The sequence below is a fragment of the Heterocephalus glaber genome, unplaced genomic scaffold (genome assembly GCF_053883595.1).
Source record: "Heterocephalus glaber isolate CG9 unplaced genomic scaffold, H.glaber_assembly_v1.0 deba00001442, whole genome shotgun sequence".
Lineage (NCBI taxonomy): Eukaryota > Metazoa > Chordata > Mammalia > Rodentia > Bathyergidae > Heterocephalus > Heterocephalus glaber.
The window spans coordinates 43,185,019-43,200,438 of NW_028258296.1; the positions used below are offsets into that span (position 1 = coordinate 43,185,019).

At 34.5% G+C, this 15,420-nt stretch overlaps 1 protein-coding gene across 2 annotated transcripts in view; it reads right to left on the minus strand.

The window, feature by feature from the left end:
• Positions 1 to 15,420, minus strand: part of Slc25a24 (solute carrier family 25 member 24) — a 38,174-nt gene that overhangs the window by 10,745 nt on the left and 12,009 nt on the right. For both annotated transcript variants that reach the window (XM_004853592.3, XM_021265582.2), the window contains exons 2-6: positions 13,019 to 13,145; positions 9,855 to 9,942; positions 5,583 to 5,694; positions 3,352 to 3,510; positions 532 to 678 (exon numbers count right to left, since the gene is read on the minus strand). In XM_004853592.3, coding sequence (XP_004853649.1) covers positions 532 to 678; positions 3,352 to 3,510; positions 5,583 to 5,694; positions 9,855 to 9,942; positions 13,019 to 13,145 — 633 coding nt within the window. The remainder of the gene's footprint in view (positions 1 to 531; positions 679 to 3,351; positions 3,511 to 5,582; positions 5,695 to 9,854; positions 9,943 to 13,018; positions 13,146 to 15,420) is intronic.

Below are 15,420 nucleotides of genomic sequence, written 5' to 3' on the forward strand. Positions count from 1 at the left end.
ATTCAGAGAAAGATGCATTCATTTTCACTGACCCATTCAACAAACACTGAGCAGTATCCCACACAGGGCTCTGCCTCCTTGCTAGAGGGCATGGAGAAGCCAAGCACCTGCCTTTATGGAGCCTTCAGCGCCACTTATAGCAATGTCAAATTATACAAAGGTCTTCATCTCAAAAGTTTTCTTTCCAGAGATTAGATTAGAACACTTTTGTAAAACTTACGTTAGTGCCCAGCTTTTACTAAGAATCCAAAATAAATAGGCTAAAATCTTACCTTTCCTTTAAGAGCTCCTCAGAAAACACAGAAGTTTGTCTTTACAAATAATATTATAAAGTTGAGAATCCCAGAATTCAGCCATAAGGAACTGCTGAGTTTATCTAATATTATCATCTATGAGAAATTCCTCATGGAGAATATGTGAAAAATTATCATGTACTAAAACAAGAATCCCAAAAGCATTGTGTGCTAATCTTTACTGAATCAGTTTACTAACTCCTCTTTGTTAATAATTTACACAGGTGATAATAATTACCTGTTCATATGCCCAGAACTTAACAGCTGTCTCAGGAGCAATTTTAATGACATTTGTGCCATTTCCTCTCCAAAGGGAACGGATACCTCCTTCTTTTACCATCTGCCGAAAGCCACCAAATATGTTCATTGATTTTGAACCATGAACCTAAAAATAAAAGCAAAAACTATATAAACTACTGCTGGCATTATTACTGATATTATTTCTCAAATAACCATACAATTGCTTTTCAATATTGCTTATAACTGCCAAAATATACACTTAAAAATAAAATACAGAAGTTTGAGAAAATATATAATGATGGGAGGAATTATTGGTACCTTTTTTCTTTCTTTTTGAGACAGAAGTCTGTGTCAGCTTCTAAAACTAAGAATAGGGCTGGGGATTTAGCTCAGTGGTTCTGCCGCCTGCCCTGCAAGCGACAGGACCTGAGTTTGATCCCCGGTACCAAAAATAAATAAATAAATAAATAAATAAATAAATAAATAAATAAAAAAACTAAGGATAGTATCGTCAGCATGGGAAAGCAGTCAGGGAAGGCTTGATCAAAATTAAAATAATTATAACCAATAGTCATAAGAAAACACGAACCACACTGTAGTTAGGCTAAGGAATACCAACTGAAACAAGAAAAATAAAAAAGTATGCTGAAGGTAACATATTATTCTGTGCCCCAAGAAGTAGTACAAGTATGAACTATAACTAGGTCTGAAAATGATTTGGGCATTATGTATACCGCAGCCATAGACACTGGAACACACAAAGCCTGACACCAAAAAAAAAAAACTGTGCCTTCTGTGGTATATCTCAAGTTCTCTCCAGGCAATAAACTCACCACAACGTGTGCCAACAGGCTAACCAGTGAGTACTGATCAAGTACTTGGTTTATCCTGCAGATGTGGTTGTCATTTAAATACATTAGAAATTCTAATTGACTATATGTGAAAACTAATTAATAAACCAAACATAATTCAAGAAATCAACTATTCTTCTGTGTATACAAAAATGAGTGACTACCACTAGTTTTTTTTTAAAGATGGAAAGGGTTGAAGACTGAAGGTCAATCACGAGGCCAGTTTGTGATCAAGCCCCAGTAAAAACACTTCACCTCAGAGACTCAGGTGAGCTTTCCTATATCATATGCAGTACTCTGTGTTTACTGTCAGACTGCCCAGTAGTTTTTAAACCACTCTCTTTGTCCCTACATAAATTGTGGGATTTGGGTACAGAGTTTAAAATATTGTCAGAAATTGTTCTGTAAACAGATCTATGAACAAATATGAAAGGTGTTAACCTAGGTTTAACAAATGCAATTTTCAAAAATATTTCAAAGCAACAGTTATGTTCTACGGGTTATTCCAGTATATCAGGCATTTTCACACACTTTAAATGTTTAATTCTTACAGCCATTCTTGTCTAGTATTCTTACTCCCATTTCAGAACGAAGAAAAATGAGACCTCAAGAACTATAAGCTTTGGGGGTAAAGATACTCTGTTCCTCATCTTGGTTCTTATAAAGGAAAATATTTAATTCTCAGAGCCTCAAGCTCCCTGTAGATAAAGGAAGGATAAAATACCAATTTCACTGAGCTACTATAAGGATTAAATGAGTTACCTTTACGTACACCAAATAAATACTATTTTCCTGTCCCTCCTTCTTTCCACTCTGGCTAGCCCAAGGATACACTGCAGGTAAGTAGCAAAGTCAGTCTATAAATCTAGGTCTTCTTACTGCTAACCTCACTTTTAGAATAACTTAAAATTTCATCCTTACCCCAAGATTCTAGATTTCAGAAATTCCCCACTTCTGAGAAACTACATGAAAAGGAAAGAAAATGCAATAATGACCAAAGATTTCCTTTTATGAAATATTTCAATAAAATAGGACATGGTGGTGCACACCTGTAATTCCAGTACTCTGAGAAGCTGTGATAGTTAACTGTGGTATCAACTTGAAGAACAAAGAACTAGTGGATTAGGGAGCACAGTTCTGGGTGTGTCTGGATAATAACTTATTGAAGAGGGAAGACCCACCCTGGGTGTGGGTGGCACCAACCAATAGGCTCGTGGCTTGGATGGAATAAAAGGGAAAGAAGAAGGAAGTCTGCCCTTCTTTTGCTTCTTCAGAGGAGCTCCAGGCTTCACAATCTTCACATTGCCTTTGGATGTCCATCTCCAGTTCCTTCAGGCTTCCAGCACAGACTCTTCAACCTTCCAATGCAGACCCTTCAGCTTCCCAATACAGACTGGTGCCAGACTCTGCAGTGAGCTCCAGGACTTTTGACTGGATACTCCAGCTCTCCAGCGCACAGACGGCCTTTTTGCATTCTTCCACCTGACTCCGCAGGCAGCCATTGTAAGCCTGCCTTGTAAATCCATCCATGTATATACATACATATACTATATATTATATATAAATATAAATATATATATATATATATCCTCCAACAAACCCTAACTGATACAGAGGCTGAGGCCGAAGGATAGTAAGTTGAGGGGCAACCAGGGCAAAGTAGTGAGACCCTATCTCAAAACAAAAAATAAAAGAAAGGGCTGGAGGAGTAGCTTGGTGCAGAGGCTCTGGGTTCAATACCCAGTACCAGGAAAAAAAAAGTAGAATGCCAAAGTTTAAAATTTATTACATATATGTACCAACAATTGAAGGTTCAACTGAACACTTAATGGCAATAAAACAGAAATTTTAAAAAACATACATGAAAGACTATTACTGAGAAATTTTAAAACTTTTTTTTAGTGAACCTCATTACTCAGTATTTTAGAATATTTAAGTCAAACCCAGACACACACCATAAGGCTCACCTGCATCATGACTTTCAGGCGATCCAAAGGAGCGGTGCTTGTTCGTGAGACGGCACCAGCAATACCTCCCGCCAAAAGCTGCCTCCACCACTGTCCAGACTTTTTCTCATCTTCCGTGAATTCATCCGGGATAGTTAAACTATCCCCTATGTCAATTCCCTGTGAAGTGGAAAACGGATCACACATTGCTTCAATTAAAAATAGATAAGCTTACATTTCTTGTTTTGTTTTAGAAAAGAATCATGCATTATTTAACAGTTAGGATCAACTTTATTCTTCAGGGTTTATAATGAAACAATTTGAGCACATAGATGATTATAAACAATCTTCACATGAAACATAATCCAGTATCAGTTCATAAGAAATTAAAATTGACAATAATAATAAGTCTACAAAACTAGTAATTACAACTCTATTTTTTTCTTTTTCTTGTTTTTTTGTTTTGTTTTGTTTCGTTTTTGGTACCGGGGATCGAACTTGGGACCTTGCACCTGCAAGGCAGGCGCCGGAACCACTGAGCTAAATCCCCGGCCCTATTTTTTTATAGATTCAGCGATTTTTCTCTTGTTGATCTAAGTTATCATGAAAGGATAGCTTTTATCAGATAGTGTGAATCCCTTTCAGTTACAGCCATTTCATAATGCTAGAAAACCATGTCCAATTGATGATGACATCTTTAAGAAATTGTAATTCTTCAAAGATACCGTATCTCAAAACTATATCTACATTATACTTTATACATGATACATGTTTTAAATATATAAATAACAATTTTTTTAAAAACTATATATAAGAATGTGCCTTAACTCATCTCTTATACTGACTGGATATAGATCATTTTTATAAATCTGACTTGTCATTTAAAACATGCAATAGATTCTTCATAAAATTAGCTAACAAGGAGGTATTATCTGAAATGGTCACTTCTGCAATTTATTCTAAACATTATTTAGACTACAAATATAATTTGAGAAAATCAAAGTTCTAAAATGACATTATTTTTACAACTTTATTACTGAAATTGTTTGGAGACTGGGAATGTAGCTCAATGGTACAATACTTGCCTAGTGTTCTCTTAAGGCCCTGGGTTTGATCCCAGCACTGCAAGAAAATTTTTTAAAAAAAAGATTTTTGCCTCAAAGATTTTATAGGCAGGAGTATAACAGTAAAGAGCTGTGCTATGCTTTGGTAGCAATCCTTTCCTCTCTTCCATTTTACTATCAATACAATGGACATAGGATTGTATTGTTGTTATCCCCCAAATAAAATAAAAATCATGTAAATAAAACTTCACATAAGTATAAAATTTCCCTGGTCAAGTGAACTACTACTATAGTATTATTTTATAGTCATAGTTGAAAATGACCAATCATTTTATGATGCTCTGTTTAAGCTTAGACATTGTAACTAGAGGCAAACTGGACTCTAGGCTTCAGTTAGTGCATATTAGATTTATTGAAATCCGTGAAGACAAACCTATTAGGAAAAGAAATTCCTTCACAGAGTTCCCAATGGCTTTGGGAGAAGATTGCACAACTGAACTTAATTTAGACAAATACATTTTAGCAGAATATTAATGAACTTTATCAAAATTTGAAAGTTATACAGAATTCATAATATGAATTGCTGAGCAAATGAGCCAAAAGGATTCTGTAACCCAGTGATTGTTATATATGCCTTATACCAGAGATAAATCTAGGCAACATAACAAGCCATTTCAGAAGAGATCTTTGGCTTTATCATCAATGGTCAAGGTAATAAATCCTTAGCAACCATGAAGTCTTGAAACCATTTAAGCAATATGTATCTATAAAAAATAAAAGTCTGTGAGTTTTAGATTTCCTTATGGTAGGATATTTAAGTGGCAATAAAAACTGCAGAGCCGGGCCAGGGATTTACCTCAATGGCACCGCGCCTGCCTCTCACATGCAAGGTCCTGAGTTCGATCCCCAGTACCAAAAAAAAAACCAGCTGCAGAGCTTATCATCAAGGTTGTACATCTTCTAAGTTTTTGAGAATAGCTGTATTTATGCAGTCTTGGAGGGTTTTAAGATACCCTATAAATCTATGCCTAACTGTACAAAAAGAACCCTACACGTTAAGGAGCTACTGGGATTCCACTGGGACTTGGGCACCCTATCCCATAAATGTCACATTGTGTTCTTGCATAACAACTATACTTACGGTGTAAGGCGTACAGCTCCAAAAAAGCACCTATAAAGCACACTTACGGTAGAATGTTTCCAGAATCTGATAATTTCCTCAATATCTGTAACAGGATTAAATAAGAAGTAGTCCCTCCATTCATTCCAGTCCACTGTCATTGTCCCATCAGCATCAATGCTGAAAGTTTTTAAAAAACAATTGAAAAAAAATAAAATAGATAAATAAAATTACCTCACTGGTCATTCTTTTCCAACTTAATACTTTTATTTAATTTTTTAAATCCCATTAATGATTATAGATTGTTGGAAATAGCAGCAGGCATTTTATAGTCCTCTTGGTTAGTTTTAACAATCTAGATTTAAAAAGGGCCCCAAAATTACACAGAGCTCACTGAAGACTACGTTCAACACTGTCAAACTCTAAGTCAATCACCTATAAAATACAAAAATGGACAAAAAGATATTGGGAGGTAGCAATGAATGGATTCATGATCATTTTCTCTTACCCTGGTTCAGGAAGATAATTTAACAGTCTGTTGTAACATTTGGATGTGATTTTGAAATATACTCAAAATATGCTATCAGTCTCCTTTTCCAATTTCAACCAAGTTTAGCAGTGACTGTGAAAAAGCAAGCTCTTGATGCTTGGGCCTTTCAATTCTTAAAAATCCTTGTTTACAACCTTAAAATTAACATATTACAATCTTAAATATCTATCAAATTTTTTGTTTGATTTATAAGCTTTTTGACAATAAAGCCATTTACATCAGAGGTTTTTTTCCTGAGAGTAACAAACCTTTGTGGCACAATTTTGACTATCTTTTTCACTACAGTATAACTACATCCTAAACCAGCTGGCATAAAGAAAATACTCATTTATTTGTTAAATTAATTGATGTCTCTGAAAAAAATCAATTTTGGTGTCTCTGAATTTTATTCTACAATTTGTGTGGAAACTATGACTAAAGATAGCAGTAAATGAAATGCAATCTTAAGCTACTGTTGTATTTTCTAAATATTATTTTATACTTAGATATTTTATAATATCACTCTGGGTTGCAATAATTGCAGCTGTATGCTTACCACTATTTTCTCTTTTAATTCAGTTCTTTATTGTCTGACTCAAACTCCTAATCTGCCACAAATGATCGTCCCCCCACAAGGGAAGGATTTTTGTTATTGCATTCACTAATATAAAAGAAGTATCTAAAAGAGTACTTGGCACAGACTAAATATCCATTGAATAAGTAAATGAATTTCAAATTTTGTAGTTGAAGGTCAAGGAACACTTAGTATTGACAAGATTCTCAGGTAAGATAGTCTCACTGTATGTCTGAGCTGCATTTCTCAAATTGTTTGAGCATTCATTACCATATTTATTTGGTATTCATATTTCTTCTTGTATGAAATGCCACTTTGTGTCTTTTGCCCAATTTCAATGGGCTACATGTCTTTTGCTTATCCATACTTCATATAATTGACTTTAAACTTTCAAATTACAAGTTGGCAAATAATTGTTCTGTCTTTTCACTTTATTTATAGTGTCCAAGTATAGATGCTTTAATTTTAATTCACCTGAATTTATCAATTTTTTTCATTTTGGGCACATTTTGTATTGTTTTAAAAATAAATTCTTACTCTGAGATAGAGACACTCCTTTTAGCTCCCTAACAGAGATATAATTTAACTTACATGTTAGGCTGATGTTTGTGTATGGTATTAAGTAGGTATCCAATTTCCTTTTCGTACACCAGCACTATTTATTGTGGTTTCTCCTGTTCCTGGAAATTTGCAAACTTACTTCTCTCATATGACAAATCCAAAATATCAATGGGTCAGTATCTCTATTATGTTCCACTTGTCAACTTGTCTATTTCTATAGCAATGCCATTGTCCTAAGTACAGCTTAATAACAACTCTTGACATCTCAGAGGGCAGGCTTCTAGTTTCTCATGTTCTTTAAGAATGTCTTGGTTATTCTTCTACCTTTGCTCTTTGGTACAAGTTTTAGGCTGAAATTGACAGTTTCCTCAAAAAAAAAAAAAGCACACAGGTTCTTTTCAATGGTATGAAATCTCTATTACCAACTTAGAGAGAAAACACATCTTTTCTATACTGAAACTTCTTTAATATCATCTAGTGAAATTTTGTTATTTTATAAATGTATTGATTATGGTTTTTTATATACAGCTGATTCTATTTGCTAATGTTTTCTTTAAATTTTTACATTTATGTCATAAGTCATATCAACCTATAATTTCCCTCCTTCATTAACTTGTTGTTTTTGGCATTAATGGTTACAGCGTTCTTGCAGAAAAGATTGGACAGTGTATTTCTACACTTTGGAAATGTTTTTAGTTCTGTTCTTTGATAGTTTTCTAAAACTATCTGGTGCTAGAGTTTCATTATGAGAAAAATTTTAATTATTGATGCAATCTCTTTGTTTAAGTGCTATTGGTTACTTCTTGATACAACTTTAATAAGCTGTATTTTTCTAGAAATTATTTTATATATTTTCCAATTTATTGGCATAAAACCATATATAACATTTAGTCTTTTTAGAGTTTCTGATGCCTATTTGCAAAAAAAACTTTTTACATCTCATTTCTCTTTTTCCCTCAATATCTCCAGAGGTTTGTCTTTTCCAACAACCAACTTTTGGCTTATTTGATGCTATCTATGACTTTGCTATTTAGTTCCACTACTGTCTTTATTATCTCTTCCTTCTATCTTCTTTGAGATTATTTTGGTTCTCTCCCCTAACTTATTAACCTAATAGTTTTTAGCCTTACTCTTTTTTAATAAAAGTTTTAAGATAAAATTCCCCCCAAGTGTCACCTTAGAAATATTACACAAGTTTAATGTTTTCAAGTCAAAATATCCTTGAATTTCCATTTATAGTTTTCTCTTTGAACCAAAAGTCATTAAGAATGTATATTAGTCTACAGTAATTTGTTATAGCAGCCAAAGCCAATGAATGCACCTTGATCTATTCCGTAGCTTGTTTACAATTTGCATTATTCCTAAAGCCACCAAAGGAAATATGGGAATACTCCTTAGAAAAAAGAGGAAAACCCTCATTTTCCTGGGTGAATGTGACTTTAGAAGCAAAATCTTAAATATCGATATCCCATGGTCAAAATTCTATCTTCTTTTCATGTTTTAGTTTTTCATTTTCTCAGGAAAGCCTTTCTCATCCATTGTTAACAAAAGTAACACTATGTTCAATTTTGAGATTTTAAACCTTCTTGTTGGACAGGTTCTTATAAAATAAATTCTGAATAGATAGAAAGGAAGGAAATGCTAATGTATTTTCCCATAAGAAATAGGTATTTCTGTGAGGAAAAATACAGATATAAAAGGAGATAAATCTAACAATGAAGCTATTAAGAAGAAACTTTTTAGTTATGTGAAGGCTGAAAACATTCATAAGAATAGTAATATATTGTATCATCCTTTCGAAAGTACCTGGACTTCAGAGGTTATGGCTCTATTCTATGAAATAAAGCAGTAACTCTATAAAAGTATGACTCACTCAAAGTTGACCTGACTGCCCTGGACGATAATGATCAAACTGGCATCTCTTGATCTATCAATTTAAATCAATATTTCTTTGTTAGCCAGGAGAGCTTTGGAACTTCCCTCATATCTATTCGCCTGTAGGTTAAATAACCTGAAGAATATACTAGACTCTTTACCTTAAAACCAGTTCTATTGACATATTAGAACCCAAGTGGGGGGTAGCAACACCCAAGCCTTTGGTTCCTTATCTCTAAATTTAACTCTTTACTGCTATCCCACTGCCACTGGGGCTTTGCAAGAAAGAGTAGTCTGAGGTTCCTGCCCCCATTTCTATACAGTAAAGAGAACATTCGTAAGTTGGATTCATTCCTAAGACTGACAAAGTGTGTCTTATACACTGATACAAATATACAATCTGCATTGCTTTGTGATTCCTAGCAGTTTCCTCCACATCACCACTGCTTTCCCTTTTGCTTCCGGGCATTTGGGGCTCTGATTGAAACTGTACTACTGTACACTATCACACTGCACAGTAAGCACACAGCAGCACAACTGTGACAATGTCTGGCTACTTCTACAATTTGTTTGCTTCTATGAATGCATGGAATGTTTGCAAGTCAGAGACTTACTGTACTACAGATATGTATGTGCACACACAAAACGAAAGGGGAAAAAGGGAAAAGAGAGATAATTGATGTACATAATGAGGAATGGTGAGGGACAGGAAGTATTTTAAAGCCACACATATGAATATATGAATTCTCTAATGCAGAATATTAAACTCAAAAATAATTGTCAATAAGATGAAGAGCTTACCTTTGGAGAATCAACTCTGCTTGCTTTTCAGAAATAGTTAGACCCAGTATCTGGAGAGACTGGACAATTTCTGAAGCATCAATCTTTCCTTTAAAAATATAAAAATAGCATAAACTCAGAATTGAAAAGCACCTCAAAAAATGTGAATTTCAAATTTCTCATTTAAGAGAATGCTTTAAAATGATTAAGGCAAAATTATACATTTTGAAAATTTATACATTTGCTTAACTGCACATTGCAATGCAAAATTTAATAAGTACATGAGCCAATATGCACACATTATTTCAGTAATCGTAACAATAAGTAATGATATTCTTCTGAGGAAGAGGCCAAGAGCCCAGGCAGCCTTACTGAGTGATAGATTCAAGACAAGGACAACAGAGATTCAAAGCAAAATCTAACTATGAGGTAAATTCAATTAACCTAGGATGTACTCATTTGAAAAGTATCTATTTCTATATTATAATACATGATTAGATGTTTACTACGAACGAAGTTATATGACTGTGTCAAAGAGAAGCAGAAAATGAAGAAATGGAGCCAAGGAGTATGGACTCTTCTTTGGTAAAGCTAGCAGCAAAAATAGAGCAAGGAGAGAAGGGGAATGGAAGAGAAAAATTTTTAGTATTAGGGAAATCAGATCCCACTTGTGGAGCCGAGAACAAGCAGAAGGAAGAGAGGGCAAACAAAGGGTAAGCAATGATTCTAAACAATTCTGCATTTCCCTGGAGCAGATCACAAGACTAGTCTACCTGAAGCAGGATGAAACATAATAAAATGAGAGACCACTACCCAAGCAGCATTAACAGCAAGCATCTCAGGAAAAAAAAAAAGACAAAAATTCTGTTAGTTAAGGGTGAAAGGAAAGACTTCACCTAGAAAAGGGACCTTGAAGAAATGACAGGATTCTGAGAGAAACTTTCTGGGGAAAGGAAAACATCATAGCATCTGGCCAGTACAAGGACAGTTAGAGGGATCAAGTGTAGCAGTGAAACTCTTCAAATACCATTCTGAATGTTCCTCTCTACAACCATACTCTTAAAGATTTACACTCAGTTCTTCGCATTCAAAACAGTCATGTTTTATAAAGCCACTGCAACCACTTAATTAGAAATATCTGAACCACTTCTCTTACAGGAAACACACAGTGAAGTTCCTGCAAGCTTCGGATCACATTTTCATCAACTGATCAATATCTGAACTTGTCTCACGAATGTTTCTGTTTAAAGGCACCTCATTTAATTAATATATATTGTTTTTGGGGTTTTTTTTGGTACCAGGGATGGAACTCAGGTCCTTGCGCTTGCAAGGCAGGCAACAGAACCACTGAGCTAAATCTCCGGCCCTAATTAATGTATATTGTTGATTCACCACCGTTGAACTTGGCAAAGCTTATCAAATGCACATATTTTCTCTATACCATGGCCTTCTGATATTTAGGGACACTAGACAGCACTTCAGCTCTCCATTTGGGGAACATTTTAAAAATCAAAGTTATCCCTCCAAAAGAAGCACAAAATGCAAACAAAACAACAAAAAACATGGCATGAAATAGAACTCAAAAAGCACACTGGTTACACTCTGAAAGCTAAACCAAGAAGGCAGAATGTCACCATATTCTACCTCAGCTAGGAATCTGCATGTTGCACAGATGTTTTGCTGCCTTGTGCAAGTCCATGAAGGACTGAGAAAGCATTGTGAGTATAGATTTTAGGGTAACCTTTAATGTTATATTTTAGCACGTAAGCAGCAAATACACAAAGTCCACAAAGAGAATCAACTGTATATGCTTTGCTTTAAGGAAGTCTGATAAAGATATGAACCTATAATAAATTATTTCAAAATACACAAAAAATAAATTATGGGGTAATTGTTGACACATACTACAAATGTATCATTAATATTTCATCTTTATTTCCTATAACTCACTTAGAATTTTCTGAAATAAACAACTTACATAGTGGAATGATTAGCCATTAACTATCTGGCAGTTGATCCTGGGCTAGGTCCATCTCCCTATCTGCTGCCCTAACTACACAATCTTCTCTCTGCAACTGAAGCACAGAGGGTCCAAGTTGGGACAGAAAGTTTCCACGGAGGAAGGAAAGTTGATTGAAAGAAGCGAATTTTGCTTGAAGATGGAAATGAGATTAGATTTGGGAATATACAATGTACAGTTCATTAGACACCACAAAAGTTCCAATAGTAAAACCTGTTCTTCCTGGCTGATTAGTCATAGACCTGAATCATCACCAAAATCATTCAAAAGACTTAGCTATTTGTTTGCTTGCTTGAATTTAACTGAAATTTATGTTCAGTATAAACCAGGGGCTGGAAAACTGTAATTGTGAAGCCAAATAAAGCTTGCTGTCTGTAAATGAAGTTTTGTTGGAACCAGACACACCCATTTTTTACATATTGTCCTGGCTGAAATGAGTACCACGTATTTTCCCTCTACCTACTTATTCACCTTCTTTCTTGAATAACAAGACTGTAAATGGAGTGGCTCTGACTATTCACAAGTAGGGAAGGGGTTTGGGGCTGTTATAATTTTAATAAAATTCTCTCTTCTTGTTAAAGGTTGCCTCTGGAGACAGGGGTTTCATGACTCCTCCTTTCTCCTACCATGACCTTTGGTTTTTTTGCCCCACATAACTGGGACTCTAACTCTAAGCTATTAATCTACAGAAGCCATAAGTCCAACCAGAAAGTACATACTCAAATGTGTACGTGCTATTTTTTTCTAATTTTCAGAATCAGAAAGTATTTTCTCTAAAGCAACTTTTTAAAAAAAGATTATCAAATGTAAAATCATCTGAAAGTTTAAGAAATATTAGAATATACAATACATGCCTATATATGAACAAAATAAATACTTCTGAGAAGACAAGAAAACACACTCATTTTTAATCCACAGCTTTAAGTCAAATCAGCATAATGCTCCATAGTTAACATTTTAAGATTGTTCTTAATTATAGTAGACAAAGTTATTTATAGTTTTCTTCACTAAAAGTATGAACTTCACAAAAAATTGCTAAAATAAATATTAACACAAATAATAATTATCATCTACAAAACAAAATAAAACACTCATCATTTTAGACTTTTGGAAGCATGAGAAGTGCTTCTTCATAGCTGGTGATGAATAAAAGAAAAACACATACCATCATTATTTTTGTCCAAACTCTTAAATGCCAATTTCATTTTTTTCTCATGGTCTTTAAGGTACTTCATAAATTCTTCAAAATCCAGCTTCCCATCTTTGTTGATGTCTCCAGTTGTAAAAATTTTCTACAAAACAAATGCAGGTATTTTATTGTCAACATGGGCAACGGCACTAAATTAATTATATAGATACTTGAAGCAGATTGGCTGTTTTGCTGTAAGACTACCTTTTGGCCAGATACATTCATCATCCATTATGGCACAAACCTTTAATAAAAGTATTCCACTGCAAAAAATTCCAGATCTTGCATTAAAGTTTCAGTTAGAAAAATAATCATTTCTACAAAACACAGCATTTTTAATGCTAACTAATCACAACCTAAACTTCCTGACATATTTTATAAGCCACAAGATGGAAGTCAAACACTTGGCTTAGAATAGGATTGAAGTATCTAACATAGTGTTTTTCCTTTTAACTCCTAAAATCAGAAAATCTCCCAACCTTATGTTAAAAAGTTTAATTTTAATATATATATATATATATATATATATATTTGCAATCTTTCTCATGTTAAAGACAGTTACAATCACCAAATGACTTCAGTTTAGCAAAAATATGAGAGCCTAAGATTTCTCTTTTGAATTTTCTTGTATATTCCTCTGTGGAAATAAGTGAAAACCAACCAAACAAGAAAAACAAAGGCTGATTATCATGAAAACTTACAATAACAAGGTAGTAAGCCACCATCACCTGTGTTTTGATAGACTCAAAGGTAGGTGGAATACTGGGCAGCTATGTAGTTGGAAAAGGGAAGTTTCAGATATGCCCAGATGGGAAGTTGTTTGCCTGGGGAAGCTGTATGCTAATTACAAAGCAAGCATTCTGTATGGCTGAGGCTGCACATTCGGCTTTCTTTGATTGGTCCTAAACTTGAAGCAAACACAAAACTTAGAGAAGGTGTCAGTGTGAACTTTAGGAGCTTTTAATTTATTAATCAAGTCCTAGTCATTTGAGTCTGATAGTTAAAGAAGTTGCTGCTCAGGTTCCTGGATTGTCATGAGAGATAGCGATCTAAAGTCCTGCAAGCCTAACATACCAAGCTGGATTCCTGGTCTGTTTATGGTAGATAAGGGGCTAGTTTTTCAGACAGTTTGCTGCAGGTTGTGGGTCAAAGTTATATTTTTACTGATAGCCCAGCCATTATTCATTTGTACAGCCATCTCTCACTTTTCATAATAAAAAGCCAAACAAAACAAAATATCTTCCAAAAAACCAACTAGTTATCAAGAGAAAAAGATCTTTTGTATCTTAACATTATACAATGTAAGTTTCTTCTCTTTTAAAAAAATTAACTTCTGTCTATATGAATGAATTTCCTGCTAGAGAAGCTAAAGATATGTGAGAAGAAACCTCACATAAAGCTGTGACTTTATCTGAGGAAATCTCACCAATGCTTCCCTAAAATATAATATTACCTATGGTGAGAGCAGAGCCTTCTGGTGAACTTTACAGAGATAACATTTTGGACTGATCTGTCCCACAGGCAGGATCCACTCCTAGTCTGTGATATCTCAGATGTGTTAGTCAGCTTTCCATCACTGTGACAAAATACCAGAGATAATAAGGGAGAAAAGGTTTAGTTTGGCTCACAATTTTGCCTTTGGGCCTACAGTGAAGTAGCATATCACAGTGAGGAACTCGTGGTGGAGCAAAGCAAAGAGAAAGATGATGCACCAGGAACCCAGTATCTCCTCCAAGGACTACTTTCCCATATGACTAAAAAACTTCCAACCAGACTGCACCTCTTAAAGGTTCCCATCTCCCAAGAGCACCGAAGGCTGGGAACCAAGCTTTTAGACAGAGGCCTGTGATGAACACTTATCTAAACCACAAGAAAAGATGCAGGAAGCAGGATGCAGTGCTTGGCATATGGAATTTGCTCAAAATACAACGGATTATCCAACAATGGATGCTTAAAATAAAGACTCTCAAAGTTCATACAGCTAGTAGGATGAATTTTACTAAATCATAACATGATAGCACTCAACCAACATTTTTGTGAGCACAAAGTGCCAATTACCTGAGGTCAATTCAACAATTCTTACCCTCTTGGATTTCCCAGTGTACTGGGTCAAACATCCAAGGGGAAAATATAATCAGTAATTATAATTCTATATAATACATAGTATATATTTATACAATTATATATAATTGTATATAGTAATAATTTCCAAGAGAAAATAACTTGGAAATACTGTGACAGAATTATTCATGAGGCAGTACATACTGAGAATGAGCCCATAATCTAGCTTATTGGAAAGAGAAGGGCTCTCAAAAAAAATGATGTCCAAGCTCAGTCTTGATAAGGTCTGATCGTTAAGGCATGATATGAAGAAATCT